This window comes from Hyperolius riggenbachi, chromosome 1 (assembly GCF_040937935.1).
Source record: "Hyperolius riggenbachi isolate aHypRig1 chromosome 1, aHypRig1.pri, whole genome shotgun sequence".
Taxonomy (NCBI): domain Eukaryota; kingdom Metazoa; phylum Chordata; class Amphibia; order Anura; family Hyperoliidae; genus Hyperolius; species Hyperolius riggenbachi.
Window position 1 is genome coordinate 449,598,011 of NC_090646.1, and position 15,530 is coordinate 449,613,540.

The window sequence follows — 15,530 nt, forward strand, 5'->3', positions numbered from 1 at the left end:
GACACCTGGCTACTGCTGTGAGCAGAGGAGCAGGAACCGCTCAAGGGCAGAGGCGGTGTGAAGGAGGGTGGCTGTGAAGGTTCAAGGGAGAAAGCGGATGAAGACGATGCACCTGAAGGAGGAAGAGGAGAAGAAGGGTGGCTTGTCTTTTGAGGGGTGCTGCTTTTCCTCAGGTGTTCTTCCCATAGCTGTTTGTGCCTTTTCTCCAGGTGCCTTCGTAAGGCACTTGTCCTACGTGGGTGTTGGCCTTTCCACGGCTCAATTTTTGGAGGCAGAGAGAACAGATGGCTTTGCTCCTATCTGAGGCACACACCGTAAAATATTTCCAAACCGCAGAGCCCCCCTGGGGTGATGGCACTACGGTGCCATCAACAGCTGACCTTGAAGGGCATGTTGGCTGGCTGGCCATAGCTGGCGATACATGGTGCCGGACACTGCCCCAGCTGTTTCTGAGGACGAGCTCCCTCTGCTTCTATCATGGATTCGTCTCCTCCTACTCTCTCTGGCTCCCCCTCTGAACTGTCCCCCTGGTCATCTCCTCTATTGGGAACATACGTGACATCCGTATAATCGTCATCATAATCCTCCTGCCCAGCTTCACTTTCCTCAGACACCTCCTCAACTGCACCAACTTCAGGTGGATCATCATGCCCCTCCTCACACATTACGTCCATACTATCGCCACCTAACTCAGACGTATGAGGTGGTGTACCTGCGCCTTCTTCTTGTTGTTGCAGTAGTGGCTGTGAATCAGTGATTTCACCACCACCAAATAACTCCTGCGAAGTGTCAAATGTAGCGGATGTGGTGCTTGTTGTAGCGCTGGTGGCTGCGGGAGATGAGGTGTTCTGTGTTAAATACTCAAGCACGTCCTCACAATTTTGGGAAGTGATGGCACGTGCCTTCTTCTGAGCACTGTACTTTGGGCAAGGTCCGCACGAAATCACAGCAACACCACCTCGCACAGACCTGCCAGTGCCAGGTGGCCTTCCTCTGGGTCTGCCTCTACCTCTTCCTCTACCTGGTTTGTCCATTTTGTCCATCTCGGGGGGGAAGCTAGGTATATGCAGTGAGGTGAGTTCACTGAACACAAAAGGTAGCTATGTGCAGTGAGGTAAGTTCACTCAACCCAAAGGTAGTTATATATGCAGTGAGGTGAGTTCACTGAACACAAAAGGTAGCTATATGCAGTCAGCTGAGTTCACTCAACTCAAAGGTAGTTATGTGCAGTGAGGTGAGTTCACTCTACAGAAAAGGTAGATATGCAGTGAGGTGAGTTCACTCAACTTAAAAGGTAGTTATATGCAGTGACGCAAGTTCACTCAACACAAAAGGTAGTTATGTGCAGCGAGGTGGGTTCACTCAACACAAACGTAGGTGTATGCAGTGATGAGGTGGGTTAACTAAACACAACAGGTACTAGTAGTAGGTAAATGCAGTACTGGGTAGGTAGTACAATGTGCATGTCATGTCTTGCAGACATCTTTCATTAAAATGGGTGCTAATCCATACAGGATTTATCCTGTGTTAGAATGAGGTAGGACAGCGCCACCTATTGACCACTGCATTACATTGTTCTCAGTTAAGTTCAGCCTTTCTGTTACTCCTCCTCCTCTGTGACCTCATGCACCAGACAAGAAGGGAGTAGCCTTCTAGAAGCTGCCATTTTCACATGCTCTCTGCTGAGGAATCTTCTCCGTGCTTCCACTAAAGGCTGCATAGCCGGTAAGGCATTCTTTCTTACTGTTTTCTATGAATCTGCATGACTAGTACTAGCTGTAGACATGTATTGTGTGTTATTTCTGTGTAGGCAGCTAGTTAGTAGTTCAACTGTATAGTGAGGCCTAGTCAGCTATCCATGCAGCCATGTTGCTGTGTGCACTAGTCTATCTACTGTATGCTGATATGTGATATGTTTATATGCAGTTCATGTACTTATTGCATCATTTCTGTTATTTGTTCACAGTTTCACACCAACTTACTTCAGCTCATTAAAGCTACAGATCATTACCTGGTCTCAATTTATTGAGTAGTAGGAGGGTGTTTATCTGCCTGCTAAGCTCCATACACGCCCCAGGGGTACACGTGGTAGTGAGGACAGGACAGTGAAACGGCTGCTACCCGCGAGTGGAACCAGACCGGCTAGCTTCCCAGCCAGTGAAACGCTGCTACCCAGTGAGTGGAAAATAAGATACTGACTACAGAGACAGCTATACTACCACGCAGCTACGTGCATATCAGTACGCAGCAGTCTCTACACAGTCAAGATCCTTAACAGCAGCATCATGTCAGAAAGCCAAACTTCTTCTTACAAGACAAGGTCTAAAGTCAGTCGCTCTACAAGATCCTCATCAGTCAGCAATGCGGCCGCCATTGCTCGCGCAGAAGCTGAAGCTGCAAAAGCACGTGCTGCCTTCGCAGAGCAAGAGATGCAGCTAAAGCTGCAACAAGCGACACTTGAAACTGAAAGGGCAAAACAGCAAGCAGCACTAGAGAAGCTCTCAGCACAGAGGGAAGCTGCTGCAGCTATTGCCAAAGCAGAAGCCTTAGAAGCACTCATCTACCCAGACGACGAAAGACACAGCAGGCCAGCCAGCCTTGATCTCGCCCATCAGGATCCCCTGCAGCGCACTTCAGATTATGTCCATCGACATTCCAGAATGATCGACTCTTTCCTGTCAATGGAAGATGCTCAACGGGACCTCATCGACAGATCTCATCAAACTCAATTCACAGCCCAGACAGAAAACCAGAATAAGCCTCCAGCCAGCAAGCCAGAAGTCAATATAGAAAATGAACTGATTTCAGAGCACCTGCCACCACGTCCGGAACTTCAACCGGCACATAACGTTCCAGGAACTTCTCCTTACACGCCAAATAGGTATGAGACATTTCGACCAAAACGAGAGACTACTGACAGGTATGATTACACACCACTTTCTCACTATGGCAACACACCACCATCTTTCCCTGCTCCTGCTCAAACCAGCATGGACATTGTTAAGTTCCTCACACGGCGTGAGCTGGTTGCCAAGGGACTTGTGAAGTTTGATGATCACCCTGAGAGTTATAGGGCCTGGCGGTCCTCCTTTAAGAACACAATTAAAGATGTTGAACTGTCCCCTAGTGAGGAGATGGACCTCTTAGCTAAGTGGCTAGGGACTGCATCTGCTGAGCATGTAAAAAGAATCAGGTCCATTAACATAAGAAACCCAGCAGCTGGACTAAAAATGGTTTGGGACAGACTTGATGAATGTTATGGTTCAGTGGAGGCTATAGAAAACTCTTTGTTTAAAAGGATAGAAGATTTCCCTAAAATAGCTTCCAAAGGCTTGCAGAAACTCAGGGAACTTAGTGACTTGTTAATGGAACTTCAGGTAGCCAAATCTGAAGGTGATCTGTCAGGCCTTGCATATTTTGACACTGCCAGAGGTGTTAACCTCATAGTACAAAAGTTAACCCCTGGCTTACAAAATGAGTGGGTTAAATGTGGTTCTAACTATAAGAAAAAATACCATGTTTCATTTCCTCCATTTTCTGTGTTTGTAGACTTTATACATGATCAGGCTAAGATAAGAAATGATCCTAGTTTTGATTTTGCACTAACATGTACTTCTGTTCCAGGTCTTCCTTCACACAAAGCTTCAGTGGCAGTTCACAAGACTGAACTGTCTTCCCCAGACTCTCCCCACAGGTTTGCTGGCTCCTCCCAGGCAGCAAACAAAGTTAGAGACCCTGGTAAGCAGTGTCCTATACACAGAAGGCCACATTCTCTGCTGAAATGTAGGGGGTTTAGAGAGAAACCCATTGAGGAACGTAAAGCCTTTCTTAGAGAGAATAGCATCTGTTACAAGTGCTGCTCATCCACCACTCACTTTGCCAAGAACTGCAAGTTTAGTGAAAATTGTAAAGAATGTGATAGCACAGATCACAACACAGCACTACATCCTGGACCAGCTCCATGGACTTTACAACATACTCACAGCACAACCGAGCATGGCGGGGAGGAGGGTGACACTCCTACAGTTACATTAGAGGTCACTCCACAGTGCACAGAGGTCTGCAAAGGAGCCACAGGTGGAAGATCCTGCTCCAAAATGTGTCTAGTCCGAGTCTACCCAGCAGAACAAAGGGAGAAAGCAGTAAAAATGTATGCCATCCTAGACGATCAAAGCAATGGGTCTCTAGCCCACCCAACCTTCTTTGATATGTTCAATGTTAAAGGCCCCAGCTCTCCATACTCACTAAGGACTTGTGCAGGAATTGTGGAGACGGCGGGGAGAAGAGCATCTGGCTTCCAGATCGAAGCTATAGATGGAAGCATCTGCTTGCCCTTACCAACTCTAATAGAGTGCAACCAGATTCCTGATCATAGATCTGAAATTCCTACTCCAGATGTCGCATTACATCATGCACACTTGAAGCGTATAGCCCACCTGATCCCAGAACTTGATCCACAGGCTAAGATAATCTTGCTACTCGGGAGGGATATCCTACGAATCCATAAAGTGAGAAAACAAATAGATGGTTCCCATGATGCTCCTTATGCTCAGAAGCTAGACCTAGGATGGGTCATAATAGGTGAGGTCTGCCTAGGGCGTGTGCACAAGCCAGATACAGTTCATAGTATGTTCACAAGCACACTAGCAAGTGGGCGCCCCTCACTTTTCCAACCATGTGTCAACAACTTTCTCATAAAGGAGCTACCATGTGCCTCCCATCTACCTTGTCCCTTCACAGATGTCTCTAGTGACAATGATGCCTGTGACAGTGACCAAGACCACTTAGGATGCAGAGTCTTCCAGAGGTCAAAAGATGATAATCGGGTAGCATTATCTATTGAAGACAAGCAGTTCTTGGAAATAATGGAACGAGACTTTGTGAAGGACAGCACTAACAGTTGGGTTGCACCCCTTCCTTTCAGAACTCAGAGAAGACGCCTACCTAACAACAAAGTACAAGTGCTTAAACGTTTCTCTTCTCTCAGACGTAACTTCCAAAGAAAGCCAGAAATGAGAGAACACTTCTTTTCTTTCATGCAGAAAATATTTGAGAACAATCATGCAGAGATTGCCCCACCCCTTAAAGGTCCTGAAGAATGCTGGTACCTGCCAATTTTTGGAGTATATCATCCAAAGAAGCCAGGTCAGATCAGAGTAGTGTTTGACTCTAGCGCCAAATTTGAAGGCATCTCCCTAAACGATGTGCTGCTGACAGGCCCTGACCTGAATAACAAGCTACTGGGGGTACTTCTCCGTTTCCGCAAGGACACTGTCGCTCTGATTGCCGACATCCAACAGATGTTTCATTGCTTCCTTGTTAAGGAGAAGGATAGAAACTTCCTCAGATTCCTCTGGTTTAAAGACAATGATCCTTCAAAGGACATCATAGAGTATCGCATGAGAGTGCACATCTTTGGGAACAGCCCCTCACCTGCAGTTGCTATATATGGACTCAGACGTTCTGCTCAAGAAGGAGAGAGAGAATATGGGTTGGACACAAGACAGTTTGTAGAAAGAGACTTCTATGTAGATGACTGTTTGAAATCATTACCTTCTAATGACTCTGCAATCAGTCTCCTCAAAAGAGCCCAAGACATGCTTGCCTGCTCCAACTTGAGACTTCACAAGATTGCTTCAAACAGCAAAGAAGTTATGGAAGCCTTCCCTTCTGAAGATCATTCTAATGACCTAAGGGACTTGGATCTGGGGTCAGAAACTTTACCAGTCCAACGTAGCCTTGGACTTCTCTGGGACTTAAAATCTGACACCTTCACCTTTCAAGTTAGCAAGGAAGAAAAACCTTTTACTCGCAGAGGTGTCCTATCTGCAATCAACAGCCTATATGACCCTTTGGGATTTGCGGCTCCTGTCACTATCCAGGGTAAGGCCTTGCTCAGAGATTTAACCCGTGAAACTACTGACTGGGATGTTCCATTGCCTCCTGACAAGAAGAATCTGTGGGTGGAATGGAGAAACTCTCTAGCAGCTCTGTCTAGCCTTAAAGTTGCACGCACATATGCTCCTGTGCCATCTACAGATGTCCAAGATCATACACTTTGTGTATTTTCTGATGCTTCAGTTAAAGCCATATCTGCTGTCGCTTATCTTAGAACCATAGACATTAAAGGACAATGCCACATTGGCTTTGTTATGGGCAAAGCAAAACTTGCACCACAGCCTGAGCACACGATACCCAGACTTGAACTTTGTGCAGCAGTCCTAGCTGTTGAAATGGCTGAGCTAATCACATCTGAGATTGACATTGACCTTAAAAAGGCTGAATTCTACACAGACAGCAAAGTAGTCTTAGGCTACATCAACAACGAGTCCAGACGATTCTATGTTTATGTCAACAACAGGGTGCTGCGGATTAGGAAATCCACCAGTCCAGAACAGTGGCATTATGTGTCCACTGACAACAATCCTGCGGACCACGCTACAAGAGCTGTTGCAGCAAGTCATCTCAAAAATACAACTTGGTTCACAGGTCCTGCATTCTTGTGTAATTCCACTCCAGCAGTTCACCAGAACAACATGTTTGAACTAGTGGATGAAGACTCAGACACTGAGATCCGTCCACAAGTGTCTGCACTTCACACAGTGACACTCTTCAAGTCCTTTGAATCTCATCGCTTCAAGAGATTCTCTACCTGGAAATCACTTGTTAGAGCCATTACCTGTCTAGCTCACATAGCCCGATCTTTTCAAAGAACCAATTCGAATGATGCTAAGAAGTGTAAAGGTTGGCACCACTGTCAAGAGGTATACACCATAGCAGAACTCCAACACTCCAAGAACTTCATCATTCGCACTGTACAGCAGGAAATCTACACCAAAGAGATTGCCTGTATCACTAACAGCAAGTCTATCCCTAAAGACAGCTCTTTAAAGAAACTTGACCCATTCCTTGACAAATACGGTCTCCTGAGAGTAGGAGGTCGTCTTAAGCAAGCAAGTCTAGAGCCTGATGAAAGGAATCCTCTGATAATTCCCGGTCATCATCATGTTACAAGATTGATTGTACAACACTACCACATCCAAGTCAAGCACCAAGGAAGACTGTTTACAGAAGGAGCTTTACATACTGCTGGATTGTGGATAGTTGGGGCAAAGAGATGTGTGAGTAGCATCATCTTCAGTTGCATCACATGCCGTAAACTTCGTGGTATGCTACAAACACAGAAGATGGCTAATCTGCCTGCTGATAGACTCAGTATGGATCCTCCTTTCACCAATGTTGGACTTGACGTATTTGGGCCTTGGTCCGTCACAGCACGTCAAACTAGAGGCGGTCAAGCAAACAGTAAACGCTGGGCAGTCATATTCACCTGTATGACCATCAGAGCTGTTCACATTGAAGTCATTGAATCTATGGATACTTCAAGCTTTATCAACGCCCTTAGACGTTTTATTGCAATCAGAGGTCCTGTGAAGCACATTCGATCTGACAGAGGCACCAATTTCATTGGAGCTGCTAAAGAACTACAGATCTCTTCCAATATTGATGCCAAGGCTGTGGAAAGATACCTGAGTGATCAGGACTGCACTTGGACTTTCAACCCACCTCACTCCTCTCACATGGGTGGAGCTTGGGAAAGGATGATCGGCATAGCCCGAAGAATCTTGGATTCCATCTTTCTACAAGCAGGAACTGCAAGACTCACTCACGAGAGCCTGGTAACCTTCATGGCTGAAGTCACAGCTATCATCAATGCTAGACCTCTGACTCCAGTTCTTAGTGATCCAGAAGAACCATTTCTTCTCACTCCTGCAACCCTCCTTACCCAAAAGACTGGGAAAGTGAGTCCTCCTCCTGGTGAGTTCAGCACTAAAGACATGTACAAACGTCAATGGAAACAAGTGCAGTGCCTTGCTGACACATTCTGGGACAGATGGAAGAAACAATACATCTCTACTTTGCAACCACGGAACAAGTGGCAGACTGCAAGGCCCAACCTGAAACCCGGAGATGTTGTACTTCTAAAGGACTGCCAATTGCAGAGAAATGAGTGGCCTCTAGGACTTGTCACCAAGACGTTTCCAAGTGAGGACGGAAATGTCCGCAAAGTAGAAGTAAAGGTCTGCAGACAGCAAGAGACCAAGTTGTTTCTCAGACCAGTGTGTGAACTCATTCTCCTATTATCCCCTACTGAATGATGGTGGTATCTGTTGATACCAGACGGGGAGTGTCATGTCTTGCAGACATCTTTCATTAAAATGGGTGCTAATCCATACAGGATTTATCCTGTGTTAGAATGAGGTAGGACAGCGCCACCTATTGACCACTGCATTACATTGTTCTCAGTTAAGTTCAGCCTTTCTGTTACTCCTCCTCCTCTGTGACCTCATGCACCAGACAAGAAGGGAGTAGCCTTCTAGAAGCTGCCATTTTCACATGCTCTCTGCTGAGGAATCTTCTCCGTGCTTCCACTAAAGGCTGCATAGCCGGTAAGGCATTCTTTCTTACTGTTTTCTATGAATCTGCATGACTAGTACTAGCTGTAGACATGTATTGTGTGTTATTTCTGTGTAGGCAGCTAGTTAGTAGTTCAACTGTATAGTGAGGCCTAGTCAGCTATCCATGCAGCCATGTTGCTGTGTGCACTAGTCTATCTACTGTATGCTGATATGTGATATGTTTATATGCAGTTCATGTACTTATTGCATCATTTCTGTTATTTGTTCACAGTTTCACACCAACTTACTTCAGCTCATTAAAGCTACAGATCATTACCTGGTCTCAATTTATTGAGTAGTAGGAGGGTGTTTATCTGCCTGCTAAGCTCCATACACGCCCCAGGGGTACACGTGGTAGTGAGGACAGGACAGTGCAGCTCCCTGTCACACACACAGGTGTCACTGAATGTGCTGCTGAATGCTGGTGGGCTGCGGGCAGTGGTACACACACATTATGAATTAGCAATGCTGTCTAAGCAACACAAGTGTCTCACACACACAGGTAGTAGTCACTGAATGTGCTGCTGCTGCTGCTGGCAGTGGGACACACAGTATGAATTAGCAATGCTGTCTAAAAAACACAAGTGTCTCACACACACAGGTAGTCACTAAATGTGCTGCTGCTGCTGCTGGCAGTGCCAGTGGGACACACAGTATGAATTAGCAATGCTGTCTAAAAAACACAAGTGTCACACACACACAGGTAGTCACTAAATGTGCTGCTGCTGCTGGCAGTGCCAGTGGGACACACAGTATGAATTAGCAATGCTGTCTAAAAAACACAAGTGTCTCACACACACAGCTAGTAGTCACTAAATGTGGTGCTGCTGCTGCTGGCAGTGCCAGTGGGACACACAGTATGAATTAGCAATGCTGTCTAAACAACACAAGTGTCAGTTTCAAACACAGAAAAAAAATTGATCACAGCAGGATGAGCTCTGAAAAGAGCTTTTCTGGGGCGCTATTATAGCGATAAGATTCAGCTAAGCAAGCTATGGCATTTGGTGCCATTTAATTCCTAAGTGCCATTTATTACAAAGTGCTTTGCAACAACTTACCAAGAATTTACCAAGAATTCACCCAGGAATTCAAACAGGAATCAACAGCCAAAGGACTCTGCTGGAAACTACTACTCTGTATCCACAACTGCCTCCAATGCTGTTGCTCAAAATGCCACTGCTGGACATATGTTGCACTACCAAGTAGACTCTTTATGTACACAGGTTTGCTTGCACTAACTTCATACTCATATAAACTGTTTAGGAGTTGGAAATTTCCTGCTGATAATCATTGACACTTACCATGTTTACTGCACTTTTTCTTATGTTCTGCCTGTCTGCAAACATCTACAAGTTGCATTGCAATATGCATCCTCCCAGTGTACCTCACTCCATATTCATTTCATCTGCTCTGCTTTGCTCACCTTACTCAGCTTCTCATGAACTGTTAGCTCTCCTGAAATCTCTCTCTCCCTCCAGCAGCTCAAACACCTCACAAACATTTAAATCCCATTCACATTTGCTTACTCTCTCCCTCCTACTCTTACTTGCTGCTGGTGATATATCGCCTAACCCTGGGCCACAGCCTGCTGCCAGACAAGCATCCCCTGCTGACCCGCTTCACAGCTCTCTGTCCACAAATAACTTCAACACCCATCCTCGCCCCAATCTCATTTCCATCCATCCCACTCACAAGCACATGCTCCCCCTACCCTGCGGTCTCTGGAATGCCAGATCCGTCCGCAATAAACTTACAGAGGTCCACAACCTCTTCCTCTCCAAATCCCTCACCATCCTCGCACTCACTGAGACATGGCTCACCCCCTCTGACTCTGCCGCAGAGGCTGCCCTCTCATACGGGGGGCTTCACCTCAGTCACACCCCCAGACCAGACAACAGGACCGGGGGAGGGGTGGGTCTGCTCCTCTCCCCATCCTGCACATTCCGTGTCCTCACTCCACCTTCCTCCCTACAATTCACATCATTTGAGGCCCACACTATCCGCCTCTACAATCCCCTCCCAGCCATTGTTGCAGTCTTATACCGCCCTCCGGGCTCCACACGACAATTTCTCGACAACCTTGCCTCCTGGCTCCCACACATCCTCTCCTCTGACCTCCCCACCATCATCCTCGGGGATTTCAATATACCCATCAATGAACCCAAGAACTCTGTTGCGACCCGGCTACTCACCATAGCCAACTCACATGGCCTAGTACAACACACCAACGCCCCCACTCACACTGCACGTCACACTCTCGACCTTATATTCACTAAATCCACCACCATTGCAGACCTCGACATCGCACCATTTCCACCCTCAGACCATTACCTTCTCGCCTTCAACCTCCTCACGGAAGGCACCTCCAAACTACCCGCCCACCCACCTGGTCGATGGCAGCGAGACCTACGCAAGCTCAACCCTGGCGTCCTTGCTGACTCCCTCCATGGCCTATCCTCCACTCTCCCCACCCTAACCTGTCCTAATCTTGCTGCAGCTCAGTATCACCAAATTCTCTCATCAGCCCTAGAGAAAGCTGCTCCACCAATATTCCGCCGCAACCGACCCCCTAACCCCCAGCCCTGGCGCACTACCCATACTCGCAACCTCCAGAGGGAAACACGCGCCACTGAACGAAAATGGCGGAAAACTCGACTAAACCAGGATTTCCTACAGTACAAGACTAACCTGCAGCAGTTCCACACTGCCCTTGCTCATGCGAAGCAGGAATACTTTACCAAGCTCATCGGAGCACAAGCTTCCAATCCCCGGTGTCTTTTTAGCACCTTCAACTCCCTGCTTAAACCCACCCCCCACCTTCTGTTTCCTCCCTCTCTGCCACAGATTTAGCCACCCACTTCACCAACAAAATAGTCTCCATCCATCAGGAAATATCCAATCTTCAATCTTCACCTCCCACCTGCTCACAACCTACTCCTTCTCCACCCTATCCTCCCCTCACCTCCTTCACTCCTACTACCACTGAGGAGGTCAACCACCTACTGCAGACTTCCCATACCACTACCTCCCCCCTTGACCCTATCCCTTCTGATCTACTTCAGCCTCACTTCACGGATCTGGCCCCAGTCCTCACTACCATGTTTAACCTCTCCCTATCCACAGGCACCTTCCCCTCAGACTTCAAGCAGGCCACTGTACTGCCTCTGCTCAAGAAACCCTCCCTCGACCCCTCGCTACCCTCCAACTACCGCCCGATCTCCCTCCTCCCCTTCGCCTCAAAACTCCTTGAGCGTCTGGTTCACAAACGCCTGACCCAGTACCTCAATGCCAACTCACTACTAGACCCACTGCAATCTGGATTTCGGCCTGCCCACTCAACCGAAATGGCTCTCACCAAAGTGGTCAATGACCTTGCCTTAGCTAAAGCTGAAGGTAAATACACCATTCTCCTCCTCCTTGACCTTTCAGCAGCTTTTGATACAGTAGATCATCCCCTACTCCTTCAGTCCCTCCAATCCATGGGCATTCACGATCTCGCCCTGACCTGGCTTTCATCCTACCTCTCCAACCGCTCCTTCACGACCTCCTTCAATGAGTCCTCGTCCACCCCCAACCACCTCTCAGTGGGAGTCCCCCAAGGCTCGGTCCTTGGCCCCCTACTGTTCTCCCTATACACATCCTCCATTGGCAAGGTTATCTCCTCCATGGGTTTTAACTATCATCTGTATGCAGATGACACCCAAATCTATCTCCACACCCCTGACATATCCACCACTTACATGGACAAGGTCTCCTCCTGCCTATCTGCCATCTCCTCCTGGATGTCCGCTAGGTTCCTAAAACTAAATCTAGACAAAACGGAATTTATGATCTTCCCACCCCGGTCATCCCTGGACCTCCCAGATGTGCAGGTCACTGTTAACCACACTACTATTCACCCTACCTCTCAAGCCCGCTGTCTGGGTGTCACCCTGGACTCCGCACTCTGCTTCACTCCCCACATCCAAAACCTCACAAAGTCCTGCAACTTCCACCTTCGTAACATCTGTAAGATTCGCCCTTTCCTGACCCCTGCCACCACCAAACTCCTCATCCATGCCCTCATAATTTCCCGCCTCGACTACTGCAATGCCCTTCTGTCTGGACTCCCTAAGACCCGAATAGCCCCACTGCAGTCCATCATGAATGCGGCTGCCAGAATTATCCACTCCTCCCATCGCTCCACCAGGGCGGCTCCCCTCCGTGAATCCCTCCACTGGCTTCCTATCCAGTCCAGAATCAGATTCAAGATATTGTGTCTGACCTACAAATCCATCCACAAAACCTGTCCAACCTACATTTCTGATCTTACTCAGAGATGCACATCAAGCCGCTCACTCCGCTCCTCCAATGAACTTCGCCTGACCGTCCCCCGCATCACCCAGTCCCATGCACGCCTCCAAGACTTCTCAAGAGCCGCTCCGACACTATGGAACTCCCTACCTCCACCCATTAGGGCAGCCCCCTCCTTCAACACCTTCAAGAAGGCCCTCAAAACTCACCTTTTCACTCTTGCCTACCACCCCTCACAATTGCTCTAAACCCACAGCCGAACTCTGGTCCCCTACCTCTCGTGTCCATACCTCTCCCTCTAGATTGTAAGCCTTTGGGCAGGGTCCTCACTCCTTTTGTGTCCTACCTGATCATGCACCTCTATTACTGTGCACCCATGCTATGCATTTGAGTGAACCTAACTTGCCTAACTCCATGCTCCCATCCAGTGACTGACTAAGCATTACCTTGTACTCATACTGTGCTGTGTGATCTGGTTTTCTTGTATTCCTGTATTGTCATATTGCTGTTTGTCACCCCTAAATATTGTCTGTAACCTAAATTAATGTCCAGCGCTGCGTAATATGTTGGCGCTTTATAAATACAACAAATAAATAAATAAGAAGGCAAGAGCCTGACTACTCTGTCCCTAGGAGAACAAGTCTGCAGCAGCTGTCCCTATTCTGTCTCTAGCAGGCACACGAGTGAGGCTAATGGCTGCCGGAGCCTGCCTTATATAAGGGGGGGGGGGGGGGGGGCTCCAGGGCTTAGTATAGCCGGATTGGCTACAATGCGCCTGCTGACTGTGATGCAGAGGGTCAAAGTTGACCCTCATAGAGCATTATGGGGCAAATCGAACTTCCGGGAAGGTTCGCCTTCTAGTGTTGTCCGGATCATGAACGATTCGGATCTTTGATCCGAATCTATTTTATGAGTCGATCATCCGAATCATCAAAATGAGTGATTTGGATCGCAAAAGGGGCGGGGCCAGGAGTGACACGCCCCCTCTCAGCGGGCAGCGGGGTCTTGGAAGCAGAGCAGAGATGGATCGCTCTGTTGCACGGGAGCCAGGGACAGGTAGATGAGAGAGAGGGGACATGGGTGCCACTGCCAGATATGTGTAGAGCACACATACTGGCTATAACGTGCTGCCCATTATAGGCTGTCTGTTCCGTAGTTGTACACAGTGAACACATTGGAAGCTTTTGGCTCAGCACAGCTCAGTAACTTTGCAGACAGTGTGATTGAAAGGCAATATAATCCTCCTGCACTCGGCACTAAACAGCTACACTTATCTTCTGGGAATGCTTTCTTTCACTGTGCGACCTTTTCTTTCAAAGTGTACAGATGAACATATAGGTGAAATATATGTAAAGCATATGACTTCAGCATGTGGGTATTACGTGCAAACATTTCTGCTCTCTGCTCGTCCCTCCTCCCTTCTCTGTCCACTCCCTGCCCTCTGTCCATCTTCTCCCCTTCTCTGTGTGTCCACTCCCTCCCCGTCTCCTGTCCACAGACCTGTCCTGCTGTTCATTTCACCCCCGAATGCTTCCGGTAGTAAAATGATCCGAGATTCGGATCAAAGATCCGGATCTCTTCAATGATCCGATTCGAATCATCCGGATCATTGAAAAGATCCGAACTTCCCATCTCTATCGCCTTCGCCTGCGAAGGTGAACCACCCGAAGTTCGCCTGGAACCGTTCGCCGGTGAACCGTTCGGCCCACCTCTAGTTCTCAATATGCAGTATGTGCATACAAGGGGGAATTCTTGCACTTAAATCACTATTTTAAGGTTTCAAATTGGAAAACAATTTTCAGCCTGAAAACAAGCCTGAACAGATATTTTCAGTTAGGGCCTGTTTGCACTGCGTTATTTAAATCATGAAAACTGTGATGACCTGTACACACTGTACACTGATGCATTTTTAGAAAAACGCAATCACAGTTACTGCTGCACTTTTTAAGTGCTACGTTTGAAAAAAACGCATGAAAAACGCAATGCATGCGATTTGTGTTGTGTTTTTTTGGCAAACAATCAGGAAACCAGGAAAAGACAGCCTCAGCAAATTCGCACGCACACAAAAATCACAAGTAGAAATTTTATTAAAAACACAATCACTTCACACTGCATTTGCAATTGCGCTTTTCAGTGTGTGTAAGTCCTAATTCTCCAAACCTTCTGCTGGGAGGAAGTTGACTTCCAATGCAGCGCTGCAGCAGATACATATTACATGGCTCCATTGTGCTAACTTTGCAGGGTGGGGAGACAGAGGAAGGAGGAGGAGTGCCCCCCTGCTCCACACAAACACACACCCTGGGCTATTGTTACACCAGTGTGTCAATGAGTGCAATTCTACAAAATTTGTACGCTATTAGGACCCTTTTCCACTAAGAAATGCAACTGCAGCCGCAATGCGATTGTGTTTCTGTTTCAACTACCGCCATTCCACCACAATCTGACTACTATTCGTGGGGCGTATGTTGCCTTTGAGGTGCCTACAGTGAATGGGTCAGCGCTGCGATTCTTGCAAAAATGCATGCAGCAGTGTGATTGCACATCGCACTGCTGCACAGCGCATATGATGGGAAAGGTAGAAGGGCGGTCTATGGCTGTCTACCATTCTTGCGTGTCACCATATGTGCTGCCGAAATGCAGGCGGCAGCATGAATAGTCTGAACGAGGCCTTTTGGCTACGTCCGTGCGATCAGCAAAACGTGAGCGATCCATTTTCAAATCAAAATGCAACAAGTGGAAAAGGGCCCTATGAAGTACTTCTAACAAATTCAGGTGGCG

The 15,530-nt window shown here is 47.6% G+C and overlaps 1 protein-coding gene and 1 long non-coding RNA gene across 2 annotated transcripts; both read left to right on the forward strand.

Annotated features, from left to right (window-relative positions):
- Positions 1-1,478: 1,478 nt before the first annotated feature.
- LOC137520315 (uncharacterized) lies at positions 1,479-2,010 on the forward strand. Its single transcript, XR_011021652.1, has 2 exons — positions 1,479-1,725; positions 1,967-2,010. It is a non-coding gene; the product is annotated as an uncharacterized lncRNA (long non-coding RNA).
- Positions 2,011-2,575: 565 nt separating this feature from the next.
- LOC137520326 (uncharacterized) lies at positions 2,576-8,735 on the forward strand. The gene is made up of 2 exons (XM_068238725.1): positions 2,576-8,450; positions 8,692-8,735. Exon 1 carries the CDS (start codon positions 2,661-2,663, stop codon positions 8,157-8,159), a length of 5,499 nt encoding a protein of 1,832 aa, XP_068094826.1. The 5' UTR covers positions 2,576-2,660; the 3' UTR covers positions 8,160-8,450; positions 8,692-8,735.
- Positions 8,736-15,530: the final 6,795 nt, after the last annotated feature.